This window comes from Rhinoderma darwinii, chromosome 1, assembly GCF_050947455.1.
Source record: "Rhinoderma darwinii isolate aRhiDar2 chromosome 1, aRhiDar2.hap1, whole genome shotgun sequence".
NCBI classification, from domain to species: Eukaryota; Metazoa; Chordata; class Amphibia; order Anura; family Rhinodermatidae; genus Rhinoderma; species Rhinoderma darwinii.
In genome coordinates, this window is record NC_134687.1 from 204668617 (window position 1) to 204685910 (window position 17294).

Genomic DNA, 17294 nt, shown 5'->3' on the forward strand with positions numbered 1-17294 from the left:
GTTTTGATCGGTGGGGGTCCGGGTGCTGAGACTCCCACCATCACTGAAACGCAGCACCTTCAACTGATCGGCTCTCCTGGTCAGCCAAAAGACGGGCTCACATATATCATGTCCATGAGTCCTTCGCAGCCCAATGAACGAGGAGCGCTTATCACAGTCGAAGGTGTAGAGTGCTTAGCCGAGCGCTTCTGCGCCTTCATTTCAGCGACGGAGGGGGTCTCCGCACCTAAACCCCCACAGATCAAAACTTATGATATCTCTATGACATATTAAAAGCTTTTTGAAAGTATGGTTACTCTTTAAATGAGGCCTGTCTACTGAAGTATAGTAAAAAATTGCTAATAAAATCAATTTCCTACTATACTTATTGAACTAAGTGGTAATTTGGGGTAGAACTGGCAAGTGTCACCAATTCCCAAGATGGAAACTACCTAATACAGAATTTTTTTGTCAATAAAAGGTACAAGAATGAGATGTTATAAAAAGGACTCAGGCATGACTAGTCTTGCTGTAATGCTTTATAAAATTCTGTACACTTTCTTTTGGTCATAGGCAAGTTGGTTGGCACAAACATCAAATTCACAAAGTATCATCCTATGTGTTTTTCTTTGTTCATTCCCTGTCAACACGGGAATCAACAATCAACATACAAAATAAGCTGATGGTAGCACAATGCGCAAAAATATTATATTATGTTTAAGTGCAAGGGTATATATATATATAGACTTCATATAAAGCTTGACTGCAACAACATATCAATTTGCCATTTTAAATACAATACTTCATTATTATAATTCTTGTAATACAATTCTGCTTTTATAACATAACACTTTGTTTTTATCTATGTACACACATCCAGTTGTAACACTTGACAGTAGCATTATGGAGCATGTAATAATAGAACAGACTCTGTTAGGCGGATACTGCTAAAGATGTTGGTTAGTTGTAGTCTCCTTCCTCTCTAGAGAGTACCAAGTGGTAGGAATATCAGGTGACCAGCCGCCTGCATACCCTCCCCAAAAAAATCTACAGCTACACCTCACTGTCCAACATACTTTGGGCCACTTCACTGAATCCATATTGTATTCCCTCTTTCTGGTCTACGAGGTTCAACTGTAAGGTCTCCAAAGGTTGAGAAAAATTGCTCCATCTCCTTCTGCAACATATCATTTCTTTTCTCTGCATCCTCTTTTGCACGTTCTGCGTTCCTCATTTTAATTTCCACCATGGTGTATTTTTTCTTTTCTTGTTCCAGTTCCTCGTGCAGGGAAATAACTTCTGTCTCTAGAGTTAAGCTTCTTTGTTCCAGGCTGAAAAAAAGGCAAAATGTGGTCAGTCACATACGTATTAAATGGCATAAGGTTAAAGAAAGACCAGTTTCACAACTTGAAATGTGAAGAACATAGTAAATCGAGTGTTGGCACATGACTATGGATGGATTAGAAAAAGTACAGTAAAATACATTTAGGTCAACACTCAGGCAATAGTTCATTCATCAGAACTGTACAATATTATTAAATATGTCCATTTAGAATAGTAAAATACAATATAAAGATATATAGATGACTATAATCCAGAAAGTTTGATTGTTCTATAGCTACAGTGAAGGAAATAAGTATTTCATCCCTTGCTGATTTTGTAAGTTTGCCCACTGTCAAAGACATGAACAGTCTAGCATTTTTAGGCTAGGTTAATTTTACCAGTGAGAGATAGATTATATAAAAAAAAAAAAGAAAATCACATAGTCAAAATTATATATATTTATTTGCATTGTGCACAGAGAAATAAGTGTTTGATCCCTTTGCCAAACAAGACTTAATACTTGGTGTCAAAACCCTTGTTGGCAAGCACAGCAGTCAGACGTTTTTTGTAGTTGATGATGAGGTTTGCACACATGTTAGATGGAATTTTGGCCCACTCCTCTTTGCAGATCATCTGTAAATCATTAAGATTTCGAGGCTGTCGCTTGGCAACTCGGATCTTCAGCTCCCTCCATAAGTTTTCGATGGGATTAAGGTCTGGAGATTGGCTAGGCCACTCCATGACCTTAATGTGCTTCTTTTTGAGCCACTCCTTGGTTGCCTTGGCTGTATGTTTCGGGTCATTGTCGTGCTGGAAGACCCAGCCACGAGCCATTTTTAATGTCCTGGTGGAGGGAAGGAGGTTCTCACTCAGGATTTGACGGTACATGGCTCCATCCATTCTCCCATTGATGCGGTGAAGTAGTCCTGTGCCCTTAGCAGAGAAACACCCCCAAAACATAATGTTTCCACCTCCATGCTTGACAGTGGGGACGGTGTTCTTTGAGTCATAGGCAGCATTTCTCTTCCTCCAAACACGGCAAGTTGAGTTAATGCCAAAGAGCTCAATTTTAGTCTCATCTGACCACAGCACCTTCTCCCAATCACTCTCAGAATCATCCAGATGTTCATTTGCAAACTTCAGACGGGCCTGTACATGTGCCTTCTTGAGCAGGGGGACCTTGCGGGCACTGCAGGATTTTAATCCATTACGGCGTAATGTGTTACCAATGGTTTTCTTGGTGACTGTGGTCCCAGCTGCCTTGAGATCATTAACAAGTCCCCCCCGTGTAGTTTTCGGCTGAGCTCTCACCTTCCTCAGGATCAAGGATACCCCACGAGGTGAGATTTTGCATTGAGCCCCAGATCGATGTCGATTGACAGTAATTTTGTATGTCTTCCATTTTCTTACTATTGCACCAACAGTTGTCTCCTTCTCACCCAGCGTCTTACTTATGGTTTTGTAGCCCATTCCAGCCTTGTGCAGGTCTATGATCTTGTCCCTGACATCCTTAGAAAGCTCTTTGGTCTTGCCCATGTTGTAGAGGTTAGAGTCAGACTGATTCATTGAGTCTGTGGACAGGAGTCTTTTATACAGGTGACCATGTAAGACAGCTGTCTTTAATGCAGGCACCAAGTTGATTTGGAGCATGTAACTGGTCTGGAGGAGGCTGAACTCTTAATGGTTGGTAGGGGATCAAATACTTATTTCTCTGTGCACAATGCAAATAAATATATATAATTTTGACTATGTGATTTTCAGTTTTTTTTTATTTTTTATATAATCTATCTCTCGCTGGTAAAATTAACCTAGCCTAAAAGTTCTATACTGTTCATGTCTTTGACAGTGGGCAAACTTACAAAATCAGCAAGGGATCAAATACTTATTTCCTTCACTGTATCTCATATGGAAAATTCCAGAATACAGATGTACAGCAGGTACAGTGCCATACATAGGAGACAGGGGATCCACTGCAAGATTGAAATGGGTTCCTCGTTATGGTGCCGCGTTTATCTCCCAGGGAAGAATGTTCTAGTGATTGTTTCCCCCTACACACCTTTTCCAGAACCCTTAAAGTGTAACTAAATGTCCAACAAACTTCTGACATGTCATAGTGACATGTCAGAAGTTTTGATTGGTGGGGGTCCGAGCACTGAGACCCCCACCAATTGGTAAAACGAAGCGGCAGCTGTGCTCGTGTAAGCACTGAGCCGCTTCGTGTCTGTTCAGCTTTTTCCAGAAAGCCGATGTAGCGGTGTACGGGCTGATAGACTTTTTATTGATTTCCTACATTGATTTCTGGAGAAAGCCGAACAGAAACGAAGCGGCTCAGCGTTCACACGTGTGCTTCTGTAGCTTAGTTTTAGCGATTAGTGGGGGTCTCAGTGCTTGGACCTCCACCAATCAAAACTTCTGACATGTCACTATAACATGTCAGAAGTTTGCTGAACGTTTAGTTACACTTTAAGCTAATTCCCAGACCCTTGTTTGCTAACAATGCAGTTTCTCTGGAGAGTGGAGTCCTGTATAAGTTCTCAACATCTAAAAGAAAAGGCTGAGCTTCCTCTCTCCCAGGGCCACATAGCACCCACGTGGGCTGGCTTTTATGGTACGTGCACCCTTGGCATGATTAAAGAGTATTTTAACCTAAACATAAAATTACCCTATGTTAGTAATTCAGAGGTTAGAGCAGCAGCCAAAGTTTGGTAATCATTTTTTATTACTTACAGATTTATTGACAAGTTTTTGTTAAGTTAGAAGTGCAAAAGTGAAAAGAAAAAAATGCAACCATATCGCGTGTCACCTTTACATTAGCTTCTCTAAAATTAATAGTAAAATTTGGACGTGGTTATTGATAGAACTGAGAAATTAAAGGTCACAACCAATATGGCTGCACTTTCTGTTTCTTCTGTCACATTTGCAAAATGGCAGCCACAAAAAAAAAAAAAAATGCCAATATCTCTGTAAGTAAATAAACATAATCACTGAACTTTAGCTGCTGCTCTAACTTCTGGTTTACTAATATTTGGCCCATTTTATGTTTTGCGTGGAATCCTCTGGATATTCATATAGAAAAATGCAAAAAAGCAATAGAAATAGATGAATAAATGGCTAGTTTTCGTCTTACAAGTTGGATATTTTGTCCTAAGGACCCTCTTGAAGTAGGTCTCAGTAACAACATCTAGTATAATACTCTTTTCTCTACATCTGGAATCACTTTGGAAGGACATCATTGTCTAATAAACCGCATACATAATAGCAATATTACCTTTTTATTCTTATCTCATACTCCAATTTTTGTTTGGACATTTCCTGCTTTAAGCTGGACACAAGGCTGTGCAGTGCACTGTGATTGCTTGAGTTGCTCACTACAAAAGTCTCACTGTTGTCACTGCTACTAGTAGCCCTGCTACTGCGACCCCCTGCGCTTCTCCTGTCAAATTTGGTCTCAAAGTCCGCCGGGTTGTTAATATCCTCAAGAACAGGCCCATCTAATACTGGGTCTTCAAAATTCCCACTGTAAAAGTCCTGCTCTGGACAAGTTGTAGTAGAAGAGCGGCAGGAGTTGGAGTTTTCGGGAAGGGATATTTCACATGACGATGTAGACCACGTTGCACTGTCTACGCTTTGTTTATCATCGGAGTTCACCATGGAGAACTGTTGCTGGACATTATCATACGTAGACAACCTGTGCTGCTGCAATGATTCAAGCGGTGGGTCCTTCTGTTTGTTATCTCTCAGTGTAACGTACCCATTGGGCAGCCAAGTTGTGGTCCGACTGTTCAAAGCGTTGCTCACTGTGTCTGTGCTGGACACTCCCATTTTGACTGCACCATTTTGTACACTGATGGTACCCATTTTTGTTCCCGAGCTCTTTAGAGAAGAGGTTCTTCTGGCCTGTAAGGTACCGTTCGGTAATGAGTGATGCTTCTCATGAACTTCCACTGAGCTACTGAAGGACCCATTGGTGACAATTCCACTGCCCTTATTAAATGCTGGATTTTTTTTCACCATTAACGGTGGGCTTCGGGTAACATCAAGTTTGTGAATGCTATTCCTTGGGCTGTTGGATTTACTTCCTGAGAGCCCAGTGGGAGAACTGTTGTCAACAACAGACCTTTGTGGAGACTCAGATTTCTCCCAAGAACAATGTCTCACTGCTATATCCTTTGTGTTATTGTTCTCTTTATTTTGTATTTGGCCTAAAATAATTTTTTTCTGTAATTCATTATTGTTGTTGCTCAGCTCTTGTCCAATTTGATTTTGGGCATCTGCATCTTTGGGGAACAGTATTTCATGTTCACTTATCATCACAGCCATTAACTGCTGAACCACAACGGTACCTGCAAAAGAATGAAAACAATTAAAGTTATAACATGTATAACACTTAACAACCAGTGGCATATTTATCATGGTTACAGTATGTGCGACGATGATGGTGCCTTGTGCTTAGATATAAATGAACATTGCCTGCGACTAAGCGATCTCCTGCAGAAGAAAGAAGTGACCTGCGAGCAACTGCTGATTGGCTGCTCACAAGTCACCTCATGCTGAAAGCCGTGGAAACAAGAAGAAGGTGAGTATATATTGGGGAACTTCTGAATAGGGCCTTGTATATGGGACACTGTGTGTGTGTGTGTGTGTGTGTGTGTGTGTGTGTGTGTGTGTGTGTATGTATATATATATATATATATATACATACAGTGGAGGAAATAAGTATTTGATCCCTTGCTGATTTGGTAAGTTTGCCCACTGTCAAAGTCATGAACAGCCTAGAATTTTTAGGCTAGGTTAATTTTACCAGTGAGAGATAGATTATTAAAAAAAAAAAAAAAAGAAAATCACATAGTCAAAATTATATATATTTATTTGCATTGTGCACAGAGAAATAAGTATTTGATCCCCTACCAACCATTAAGAGTTCAGCCTCCTCCAGACCAGTTACACGCTCCAAATCAACTTGGTGCCTGCATTAAAGACAGCTGTCTTAAATGGTCACCAGTATAAAAGACTCCTGTCCACAGACTCAATTAATCAGTCTGACTCTAACCTCTACAACATGGGCAAGACCAAAGAGCTTTCTAAGGATGTCAGGGACAAGATCATAGACCTGCACAAGGCTGGAATGGGCTACAAAACCACAAGTAAGACGCTTGGTGAGAAAGAGACAACTGTTGGTGCAATAGTAAGAAAATGGAAGACATACAAAATGACTGTCAATCGACATCGATCTGGGGCTCCATGCAAAATCTCACCTCGTGGGGTATCCTTGATCCTGAGGAAGGTGAGAGCTCAGCCGAAAACTACACGGGGGGAACTTGTTAGGGTATGTTCACACGTAGTCAACAAAAACGTCTGAAAATCCAGAGCTGTTTTCAAGGGAAAACAGACCCTGCTTTTCAGACGTTTTTTTACCAACTCGCATTTTTCGCGGCGTTTTTCGCGGCGTTTTTTACGTCCGTTTTTGGAGCTGTTTTCATTGGAGTCTATGAGAAAACAGCTCCAAAAACGTCCAAAGAAGTGTCCTGCACTTCTTTTGACGAGGCTGTATTTTTACGCGTCGTCGTTTGACAGCTGTCAAACGACGACGCGTAAATAACAGGTCGTCTGCACAGTACGTCGGCAAACCCATTCAAATGAATGGGCAGATGTTTGCCGACGTATTGGAGCCGTATTTTCAGACGTAAAACGAGGCATAATACGCCTCGTATACGTCTGAAATTTGGCCGTGTGAACATACCCTTAATGATCTCAAGGCAGCTGGGACCACAGTCACCAAGAAAACCATTGGTAACACATTACGCCGTAATGGATTAAAATCCTGCAGTGCCCGCAAGGTCCCCCTGCTCAAGAAGGCACATGTACAGGCCCGTCTGAAGTTTGCAAATGAACATCTGGATGATTCTGAGAGTGATTGGGAGAAGGTGCTGTGGTCAGATGAGACTAAAATTGAGCTCTTTGGCATTAACTCAACTCACCGTTTTTGGAGGAAGAGAAATGCTGCCTATGACCCAAAGAACACCGTCCCCACTGTCAAGCATGGAGGTGGAAACTTGGGGGTGTTTCTCTGTTAAGGGCACAGGACTACTTCACCGCATCAATGGGAGAATGGATGGAGCCATGTACCGTCAAATCCTGAGTGACAACCTCCTTCCCTCCACCAGGACATTAAAAATGGCTCGTGGCTGGGTCTTCCATCACAACAATGACCCGAAACATACAGCCAAGGCAACAAAGGAGTGGCTCAAAAAGAAGCACATTAAGGTCATGGAGTGGCCTAGCCACTCTTAATTAAGCCAGACCTTAATCCCAAAACTTATGGAGGGAGCTGAAGATCCGAGTTGCCAAGCGACAGCCTCGAAATCTTTATGATTTACAGATGATCTGCAAAGAGGAGTGGGCCAAAATTCCATCTAACATGTGTGCAAACCTCATCATCAACTACAAAAAACGTCTGACTGCTGTGCTTGCCAACAAGGGTTTTGCCACCAAGTATTAAGTCTTGTTTGGCAAAGGGATCAAATACTTATTTCCCTGTGCACAATGCAAATAAATATATATAATTTTGACAATGTGATTTTCTGTTTTTTTTTAAATATAATCTATCTCTCACTGCTAAAATTAACCTAGCCTAAAAATTCTAGACTGTTCATGTCTTTGACAGTGGGCAAACTTACAAAATCAGCAAGGGATCAAATACTTATTTCCTTCACTGTATATGTATATATATATATATATATATATATATATATATACATACATATTAATGCGTAACCTCTCTAGCTATTGCACAGAATATAGTGGTGCACTCTCCGGTTGGGGGACTATATACTGGGCTGGCGTCAGCTGTCAGCAAGGTTGGGCAAGGCCTGGATCTTTTGTAAGTGGGATACGGGAGGGGCTCTCCAATCACTTCTCTCTTCCCTTAAAGAGGCTCTGTCACCACATTATAAATGGCCTATCTTGTACATAATGTGATCGGCGCTGTAATGTAGATTATAGCAGTGTTTTTTATTTAGAAAAACGATCAATTTTGACGGAGTTATGATCTATTTTAGATTTATGCTAATGACTTTCTTAATGCCCAACTGGACGTGTTTTTACTTTTTACCAAGTGGGCATTGTGGAGAGAAGTGTATGACGCTGACCAATCAGTGACCAATCAGCGTCATACCCTTCTCTCCATTCATCTACTCAGTACATAGTGATCTTTCTAGATCATGATGTGCAGTCACATACTCACACATTAACGTTACTGAAGTGTCTTGTGAGTGAATAGACATCGCTTCCAGCCAGGACGCGATGTCTATTCACAATCCCGACATTTCGGTAACGTTTGTGGGGGACTTAATGACAGCAAGCGTGATCTCGCAAGATTATGCTGTAAACTGTCATTTACAGCATGATCTCGCGAGATTACGCTTGCTGTGCTGTAAGTCCCACACAAATGTTACCACAGTGTCTCGATTGTGAATAGACGACCTGGCTGGTAGTGATGTCTATTAACTCTCAAGACATTTCAGTAACATTAATGTGTGAGTATGTGACAGCACATAGTGAACAACGCAGGATCACTATGTGCTGAGTAAATGAATGGAGAGAAGTGTATGACGCTGATTGGTCACTGATTGGTCAGCATCATACACTTCTCTCCACAACGCCCACTTGGTAAAAAAGTAAAAACACGCCCAGTTGGGCATTAAGAAAGTCATTAGCACAAATCTAAAATAGATCATAACTCCGTCAAAATTGATCGTTTCTCTAAATAAAAAACACTGCTGTAATCTACATTACAGCGCCGATCACATTATGTAGAAGATAGGGCACTTATAATCTGGTGACAGAGCCTCTTTAAGGTGCTGGGAGGACAGCTCTATGTATTTCTCAGCCTCTACTTGTAATATGACTCTGCTGGGTCTTAAACTCAAGGTCCGAGCTCATCAGCACTAGGGAATTGCACTTTATTTGGATTAGGATTACAGGCTGTCCTTGTGCTTCAAAGCTAATAAACCAGAATCCCACATGGAATCTTAGTGATGTGCTTGATAGTAACTTAAGTCTTGAGTGGCACATGCATAACATACTGAGCCATTTTACATAACCACAAGATTAAGGCTATGACTCCCCTTCATGGTCTGCATTTATGTGATCACTGGCAGCCAGTATATTGTCTTCAAAATCACCAAACTGGCTCTTATGATGAGAGGGGATAGTACCCATGAACATGCCATAGATACAATATTATAAATTTAATCAGATTGCCCCCACGTAGAGCATGATATTGCTTATTCAACACCATCTAAAGTTGGAACGTGATGTCATTGCTATTGAAGCTATGTAACACTTGTGCTTGGGGTTATCATACTAGACATGATCAACCAGTCAGAAATGTGAGATCATATATCAGATGTGTGAATGATTGCTAGACGCTGTTCCTACAAGACTTGAAGCAGTAGACGTCTGCAAATATGTTGGCTTGTATGGCAGTATCAGATTCATATCACCTACTCTGTCAACACAAGAACATGTTACTGTATATTTCAGAATACTGTTCTTTATTAAAGAGCACCTGTCACTACAGTAGGTGCTTTTGTACCCACTAAGTGGCTCCCTGTAGGGCTACTTCAGTAATGAAGGCTCTGTTGGATATTTTGACTAGTTTTTCTGATGGGACAACCCCTTCAAGGATTCTCATAGGTGCTGGCCCATTGGCATATTCAAAGTTATGTAAATAAATTTAACACAGAAGAACCTTGACAGTACTGTATTTATTTATCCATCTTACCTTCCATGATAGTCATGGGATCCTCCACCTTAGGACGCAAAATGTTGGGGCCAAATACTGTAGCAAGGTTCTGTACACTCATTTTGTTTACACCAGAATATGACTGAACTTCATCAAGAAACCTAGAATATACAATAAAAAATTAGAAGATATTACATATGCATACTGTACAGGCTGGCACCAACATGTAGCCCACAATAGCTTTCTGTGCAGCCCATGGAGGCAGGACTCATACATTTGTGTCACGTTTGTATGCTCATTGTGTATTAGGCCCCATAAAGTAGTACATTCCGACAAATTGTACACTCCTGAAGCAGGTAGTAGAGTGGTACTGTAAGTATTTGTATTTCAGTGATATAGAAGATACATAAAATTAAAGATCCAATGTTTACATTAAGATCACATTAATACTAGGTCAGTTAAAGGGCTTTTATTTACCCCTTGAGTACCCAGCTCATTTTGGCCTTGAGGACCAGACCCATTTTTTCAAATCTGACATGTGTCACTTTATGTGGTAATAACTCTGGAATGCTTTTACCTATCCAATTGATTCTGAGACTGTTTTCTCGTGACATATTGTACTTTAGGTTAGTGAAAAAATTTGGTCGATAAATTTATTGCTTATTTGTGAAAAACACCAAAATTTAGAGAAAATATGAAGAAATTATGATTTTTCAAATTTTAAATGTATCTGCTTGTAAAACAGATAGTAATACCACACAAAATAGTTACTATTTCACATTTCCCATATGTCTACTTTATGTTTGCATCGTTTTTTGAACATCCTTTTATTTTTCTACGACGTTACAAGGCTTAGAACTTTAGCAGCAATTTCTCACATTTTCAAGAAAATTTAAAAAGGCTATTTTTACAGGGGCCAGTTCAGTTCTGAAGGGGTTTTGAGGGCCCTATATATTAGAAAACCCCATAAAACACCCCATTTTGAAAACTGCACCACTCAAAGTATTCAAAACAGCATTCAGAAAGTGTTTCAACCCTTTAGGCGTCTTACAGGAATTGAAGGAAAGTAGAGCTGAAATTTTCAAATTTCATTTTTTTTTACAAAATTCATTTGTAATACATTTTTTTCTGTACCACAGAAAGTTTTACCTGAGAAACGCATCTCAATATTTATTGCCCAGATTCTGCAGTTTGTATAAATATCCCACATGTGGCCCTAGTGTGATAATGGACTGAAACACACGCCTCAGAAGCAAAGGAGCACCTAGTGGATTTTGGGGCCTGCTTTTTTTAGAATATATTTTGGGCACTATGTCAGGTTTGAAAAGGTCTTGTGGTGTCAAAACAGTGGAAACACCCAAAAGTGACCCCATTTTTTAAACTACACCCCTCAGGGAATTTATCTAGGGGTATAGTTAGCATTTTGACCCCACAGGTATTTTGCTATGTTTATTGGAGTTAGGCTGGGTTCACACGACCTATTTTCAGGCGTAAACGAGGCGTATTATGCCTCGTTTTACGCCTGAAAATAGGGCTACAATACGTCGGCAAACATCTGCCCATTCATTTGAATGGGTTTGCCGACGTACTGTGCAGACGACCTGTAATTTACGCGTCGTCGTTTGACAGCTGTCAAACGACGACGCGTAAATTGACTGCCTCGGCAAAGAAGTGCAGGACACTTCTTTCAGACGTAATTTGAGCCGTTCTTCATTGAACTCAATGAAGAGCAGCTCAAGATTTACGAGCGTCACAGACGCCTCGTTTATTACGAGGAGGAGCTTTTACGGCTGAAACGAGGCAGCTTGTTTCTCCTGAAAACAGTCTGTCATTTCAGCCGTAAATGCCTGCTATCGTGTGAACATACCCTCAGTCTGTGAAAATCAAAACCTACCTTTTTTCTGGAAAAACGTAGAAATTTCGAATTTTTGCAAGGAATAAAGGACAAAAAGCACCCCAACATTTGTAAAGCAATTTCTCCCGATTACGGCAATACCCCATATGTGGTAATAAACTGTTGTTTGGACCCACAGCAGGGCTCAGAAGGGAAGGAACGCCATTTGGATTTTGGAGTGCTGATTTTACTGGAATGGCTTTCGGTGCCGTGTCATGTTTGCAATGCCCTGGAGGGACCTAAACAGTGGAAACCCCCCAAAAGTGACCCCATTTTGGAAACTATACCCCTCAAGGAATTTTTCTAGCGGTATAGTTAGCATTTTGACCCCACAGGTTTTTCGCTGCATTTATTGGAATTAGTCTGTGAAGATGAAAATATACTTTTTTTTCTGAAAAACATAGAAATTTCGAATTTTTGCAAGGAATAAAGGACAAAAAGCACCCCAACATTTGTAAAACAATTTCTCCCGATTACGGCAATACCCCATATGTGGTAAAAAACTTCTGCTCAGAAGGGAAGGAGCACCATTTGGATTTTGGAGCGCAGATTTTGCTGGAATGGTTTTCAGGCGCCATGTTGCATTTGAAGAGCCCCTGAGGTATTAGTACAGTGGAAACCCCCAAGAAGTGACCCCCATTTTGGAAACTACACCCATTGAGGATTTTGTTTTAGGGGTGTAGTGAGCATTTGGACTCCACAGATGTTTCATAGAAGTCATAAACATTGGGCAGGGAAAATGAAAAATTGCATTTTTTCCAATAAAAAGTCGATTAAGCCCCAAACTTTTCATTTATACAAGGGGCAATAGGAGAAAGAGCACTGCTCAATTTGTTACCCATTTTCTCTTGATTACAGCAATACCCCATATGTGGCTGTAAACTGCTATATGGGCACATGGCAAGGGTCAGAAAGGAGGGAGCACCATTTGGTTTTTGATCACAGATTCTGCTGTAATATTTTTCAGGCATCATATTGTGTTTTCAGAGCCCATGAGGTACCAATATAGAGGAAACTCACAAGATGTGACCCAATTATGAAAACTACACCGCTCAAGGTATTCATCTAGGAGTATAGTGAGAAATTTTACTTTTCAGATTAGGAATTAAAACAAAATTGGTAGAATTTTATTTTTTATTTATTTTACAAACGCGTGAGTTTGATGAAACATTTTGGGGATGTATCAAGCACCAATGAGAAAAAAAAAGAACTCACAATTCATTATTTTTTTTTTCCTGTGTTCATTGATACCCTATATAGGACCTTTTTGTATTGAGGCACACGGTGGGGCCCGGAAGTGAAGGTGTACCATGAGGCTCTTCAAGGCCTAGTTTTTGCTTCGGTGATTTTGGGCCACCATGGTGGTATTCATCTAGGGGTATAATGATTTTTTGTTTTGTTTTATATATCCAATTGGTGCACAAGTGGACAATTTTTAAATGAAGGTGACATAAAATTTAAGATGAAGTTTATATGGACATCCTGAAAATGGCATGAAAAAAATTAGTAGTCCACTGAAGAATGGTAGATTCTGAAACATTCTTTCATGCAAAGCCCTGGTTTGGAGGGGCAAGTGCTGCATTGATATATCGTATCCTTTCGGATACCCCTCTTCGAGCACACGCGACATCGTTTTTGTGGATGGCTCTTTTTTTCTGTTGGGGGTACTTCACTGGGGAAGTGCTGGCCAGGGACAATTCTATTTGCCTCACTTCCTGAAGCCCTGCTACTCGCTCCTTCCTCTTGCTCTTTAAAAATTAATTTTTTAATTACTTTTTCAAGGTACTCGAGGTACCTAGAACGATTGCCAGCACTTCGGTACAAAATAAAAGAATTGAGGAGGGCCATTTCAATTAAATATACGGACAGTTTTTTGTACCATACTTTTGTCTTTCGCATGGCACAGTATGGCTTCATTAGTTGATCTCCCAAATCCACCCCTCCCATATGCTTGTTGTAGGCCTGTATGCATACAGGCTTTGAAACAGTGGTGCTTGTTCCACGCACTGAAACTGGATTTGTGGTGTTGCCATGTATTGTGGAGAGCATGAGGACCTCTTTTTTGTCCCTGAATTTTACCAGGAGCACATTTTCATCATATCGTGCCCTGGTTTCGCCAACTGACAGTTTCTCAGCAAGAAAAGGCTTTGGGAGGTATTTTAGATTCCTGCGAGCAGTGCCACAGGCCATTGTTTTCCTTTCAACAAGGCACTTAAAAAGCGGAACGCTGGTATAGAAGTTGTCGAGGTATAGGTGGTACCCCTTATCCATCAGAGGATGCAGCAGGTCCCACACTATTTTACCGTATGTGCCAAGAACTGGGGGACACTCTGGGGGACTAATCGGTTTGTCTTTCCCCTCGTACACACGAAAGGTGTGTGTGTATCCAGACTGGCTCTCGGACAGTTTATATATTTTTATGCCATATCTGGCTCTTTTGTTTGGCAAGTATTGTCAGAAATGAAGCCTTCCTTTGAAATGGACTAAAGATTCGTCAATGGCTATGTTTTTTTCAGGAACATAAACTTCTGCAAAAACCAAATTAAAATATGTGATGATGGGCCTAATTTTGAACAGCCTATCAAAATTTGGATGATCGGGGGGGGGGGGGGCACTGCTCATTGTCAGCAAAGTGTAAAAACTTTAAAAGGGCCTCAAAACATTTTCGCGGCATCACAGCACGGAATACAGGTGTATCATACAAAACATCTGTGGACCAATATGATTTGATGGTTGGCTTTTTTATAAGGCCCATGTGGAGCAAGAGCCCCCAGAAGGTTGCAATTTCATTTGCATTGGTTGGATGCCAAGCTTGGGTTCTGGCATAATGGGATGTCGGATTTTTGCCTAAGAATTGTTGTGCATATAAATTTGTTTGCACAACCATTAGGTCAACTAAAGTATCCGAAAAAAACCATTTAAAAAAATCTATTTCCTGAAAGTCAGTTGGATTTATTTTTATGCCAGGGGCAGAGGTAAACGCAGGAATTTCAGGTGTGTAAGAGGTAGGCGATAGCCATATGGGGTCACTGGTGCTGGGGTCACTTGTGCTGGGCTCATTCGGATCACTAGCCCTGCTTCGTTTCTGAGGGGGTTCCTCATCATCACTGGAGGAGGATAACACAAACTCAGATCCACCCTCACTGGCGCTTTCTGTATCTGAACATAAAATGGCATATGCCTCCTCCACGCTAAATAGACGAGACATTATGGGTGTGTAATAACACTGCACTAACCCTGACGTGCAAAACTAAATTCCTGAACAGTATTGGCAAGGAAACTGTAACGTGCAAAAGTAGCACACAAAATTACTACTAAATTACTAAAACTTTTTTTGTATTTTTTTTTTTGTTTTTTTGTATTTTTTTTATGAAGATAAAATGTAGAACCCCACAAAACTACTACTCAAATATATGGTAGTAGTGGGCGAGGTTGAACTAGTGCTGATTGGCACTAAAGGGTGGGCAGTAAACGGTGCTGGTGGGCACTAACGTGTGCTGACAGACACTATAGCGTCACTGAAGTGTGGGCAGTAATGGGTCCTGGTGGACACTAAAAGGTGCTGGTGAACTATAGCAGTACTAAAGGATGGGCAGTAAAGGGTGCTGGTGGACGCTAATGGGTGCTGGCAGATACTATAGCGTCACTAAAGGGTGGGCAGTAAAAGGTGCTGGTGGACGATAAAAGGTGCTGGTAGGATCTATAGCAGAACTAAAGGATGGGCAGTAAAGGATGGGCAGTAAAGAGGGCTGATGGGCACTAAAGGGGGCTAATATACTGATGGGCACTAAAGAAAAGTATTATATAGGTTTGATTGTTACTAGGGAGGACTGATGGGCACTATAATGAGCACCAAAGGGGGCTGGTGGGCACTAAAGATTGCTGGTGGGCACTAAAATGGCTGGTGGGTACTAAAGATGGCTGGTGGGCACTAGAGAGGACTGCTGGGCCCTAATGGGCACTAAAGAATATTATTAGGTATATTCTGAGGGATGATGGGCACTATAAAGGGCAGATGGGAACTATAAAGGGCAGATGGGCCCTATAAAGGGCAGATGGGCACTATAAAGGGCAGATGGGCACTAAATTGGTCACTAGAAACGCTGTTTTTCCACTGTATTTCTGTCACTCTCACAGTTCTCACAGAAATGAGGAGATCAGAGACGCTGACAGGAGCTTTCTCCGGTTTCCTACATCATAGATAACTGTGATTGGTCAGTCTCTAAAGACTGACCAATGACAGCAATCGCCGACATCGGGGCATGCAGATCTGTCCCCAGCCCGGCAACAGAGGCGGTCAGCTATCACTGACAGCTGCCGCCATTTCGCTATCACTATGTGATTTCACATAGTGACAGTTTGATCCTTCTCCGCAATAGTACGGCGTAGGTACGCTGGAATAAGCGGCCAGCGACGTACTATTACGGCGAAGGTACGCAAGGGGTTAAGGACATTTATGACATATCCCAACCATGAAGAAGAAAACAGCATAGCTCGCTGAGCTACACTGTTTCCATAGAACTGAAAAGTAGTTACGGAAACAGCATAGCTTTCATGCTACACTGTTTCTGTAACTGCCATTCACCACTATTGGACTTACAGAAACAGCGTAGTTCAGCGAGTTACGCTGTTTTCTTCTTCATGGTCAGGATACACACGTCAGCTGGAACATAGAGAGGTAGAACGGGGTTTAGGGGGCCCCGTTCTAGTTTTCAGTTTGAGTCCCAGAGGGGGAACCTGCATCTATCTGACATCGCCAGCCGCTATCAGCCCCACTAGCGCTCGTCTATACAGTTTTCCAGCACGGCAAAGTGCCTGATGAAGGTCGCCTTTGACCGAAACATCGCACTCTTGGCATTAAAAACAAAATAAAAATACCTTTTGTTTCAAAAATTGGTGTGCCGGATACTCTTTTATACTTATCTGACATTTATGGCATATCCTGTGAATGTGCCATAAATGTCCCTGATTGGAAAGCCCCTTTAGGTGCACATAATTCTTCTACCCAAATCACATGGGTAGTGACATATGGATGCTGCCGCTATGCAAGGTGGTTTCGTGGTCTTTGAAGCAACTATAATTGTTCACTGCACTTCACAGGGATTAGCTCTTAGTATTTGATGTAGTCATACTCTTATATTATGCTGCACTCTGGTCATTGTCTCACAGGTCAAATGACTGGTTAGGTGTAGCCAACAAATGTTGAGACACCTCCAAAATATAAATAAAGGGTAGCAAACTCCAAATTATTATGACAAGAAAATGAGAACAAGGTGTCACAACGCCACAAGTACTAGCAAAAGGTATACATTTTATTTATTACTATATAAAAAACAAGAGAAATATAAAAAC

The 17294-nt window shown here is 41.1% G+C and overlaps 1 protein-coding gene across 6 annotated transcripts in view; it reads right to left on the bottom strand.

Moving 5' to 3' along the window:
- Window positions 1–505: 505 nt before the first annotated feature.
- Window positions 506–17294, bottom strand: part of ARHGAP24 (Rho GTPase activating protein 24) — a 923793-nt gene continuing 907004 nt past the window's right edge. For all 6 annotated transcript variants that reach the window (XM_075861028.1, XM_075861020.1, XM_075861033.1 and 3 more), the window contains 3 exons: window positions 10088–10209; window positions 4571–5645; window positions 506–1310 (listed from right to left, as the gene is read on the bottom strand). In XM_075861028.1, coding sequence (XP_075717143.1) covers window positions 1067–1310; window positions 4571–5645; window positions 10088–10209 — 1441 coding nt within the window. In that variant the 3' untranslated portion in view covers window positions 506–1066. The remainder of the gene's footprint in view (window positions 1311–4570; window positions 5646–10087; window positions 10210–17294) is intronic.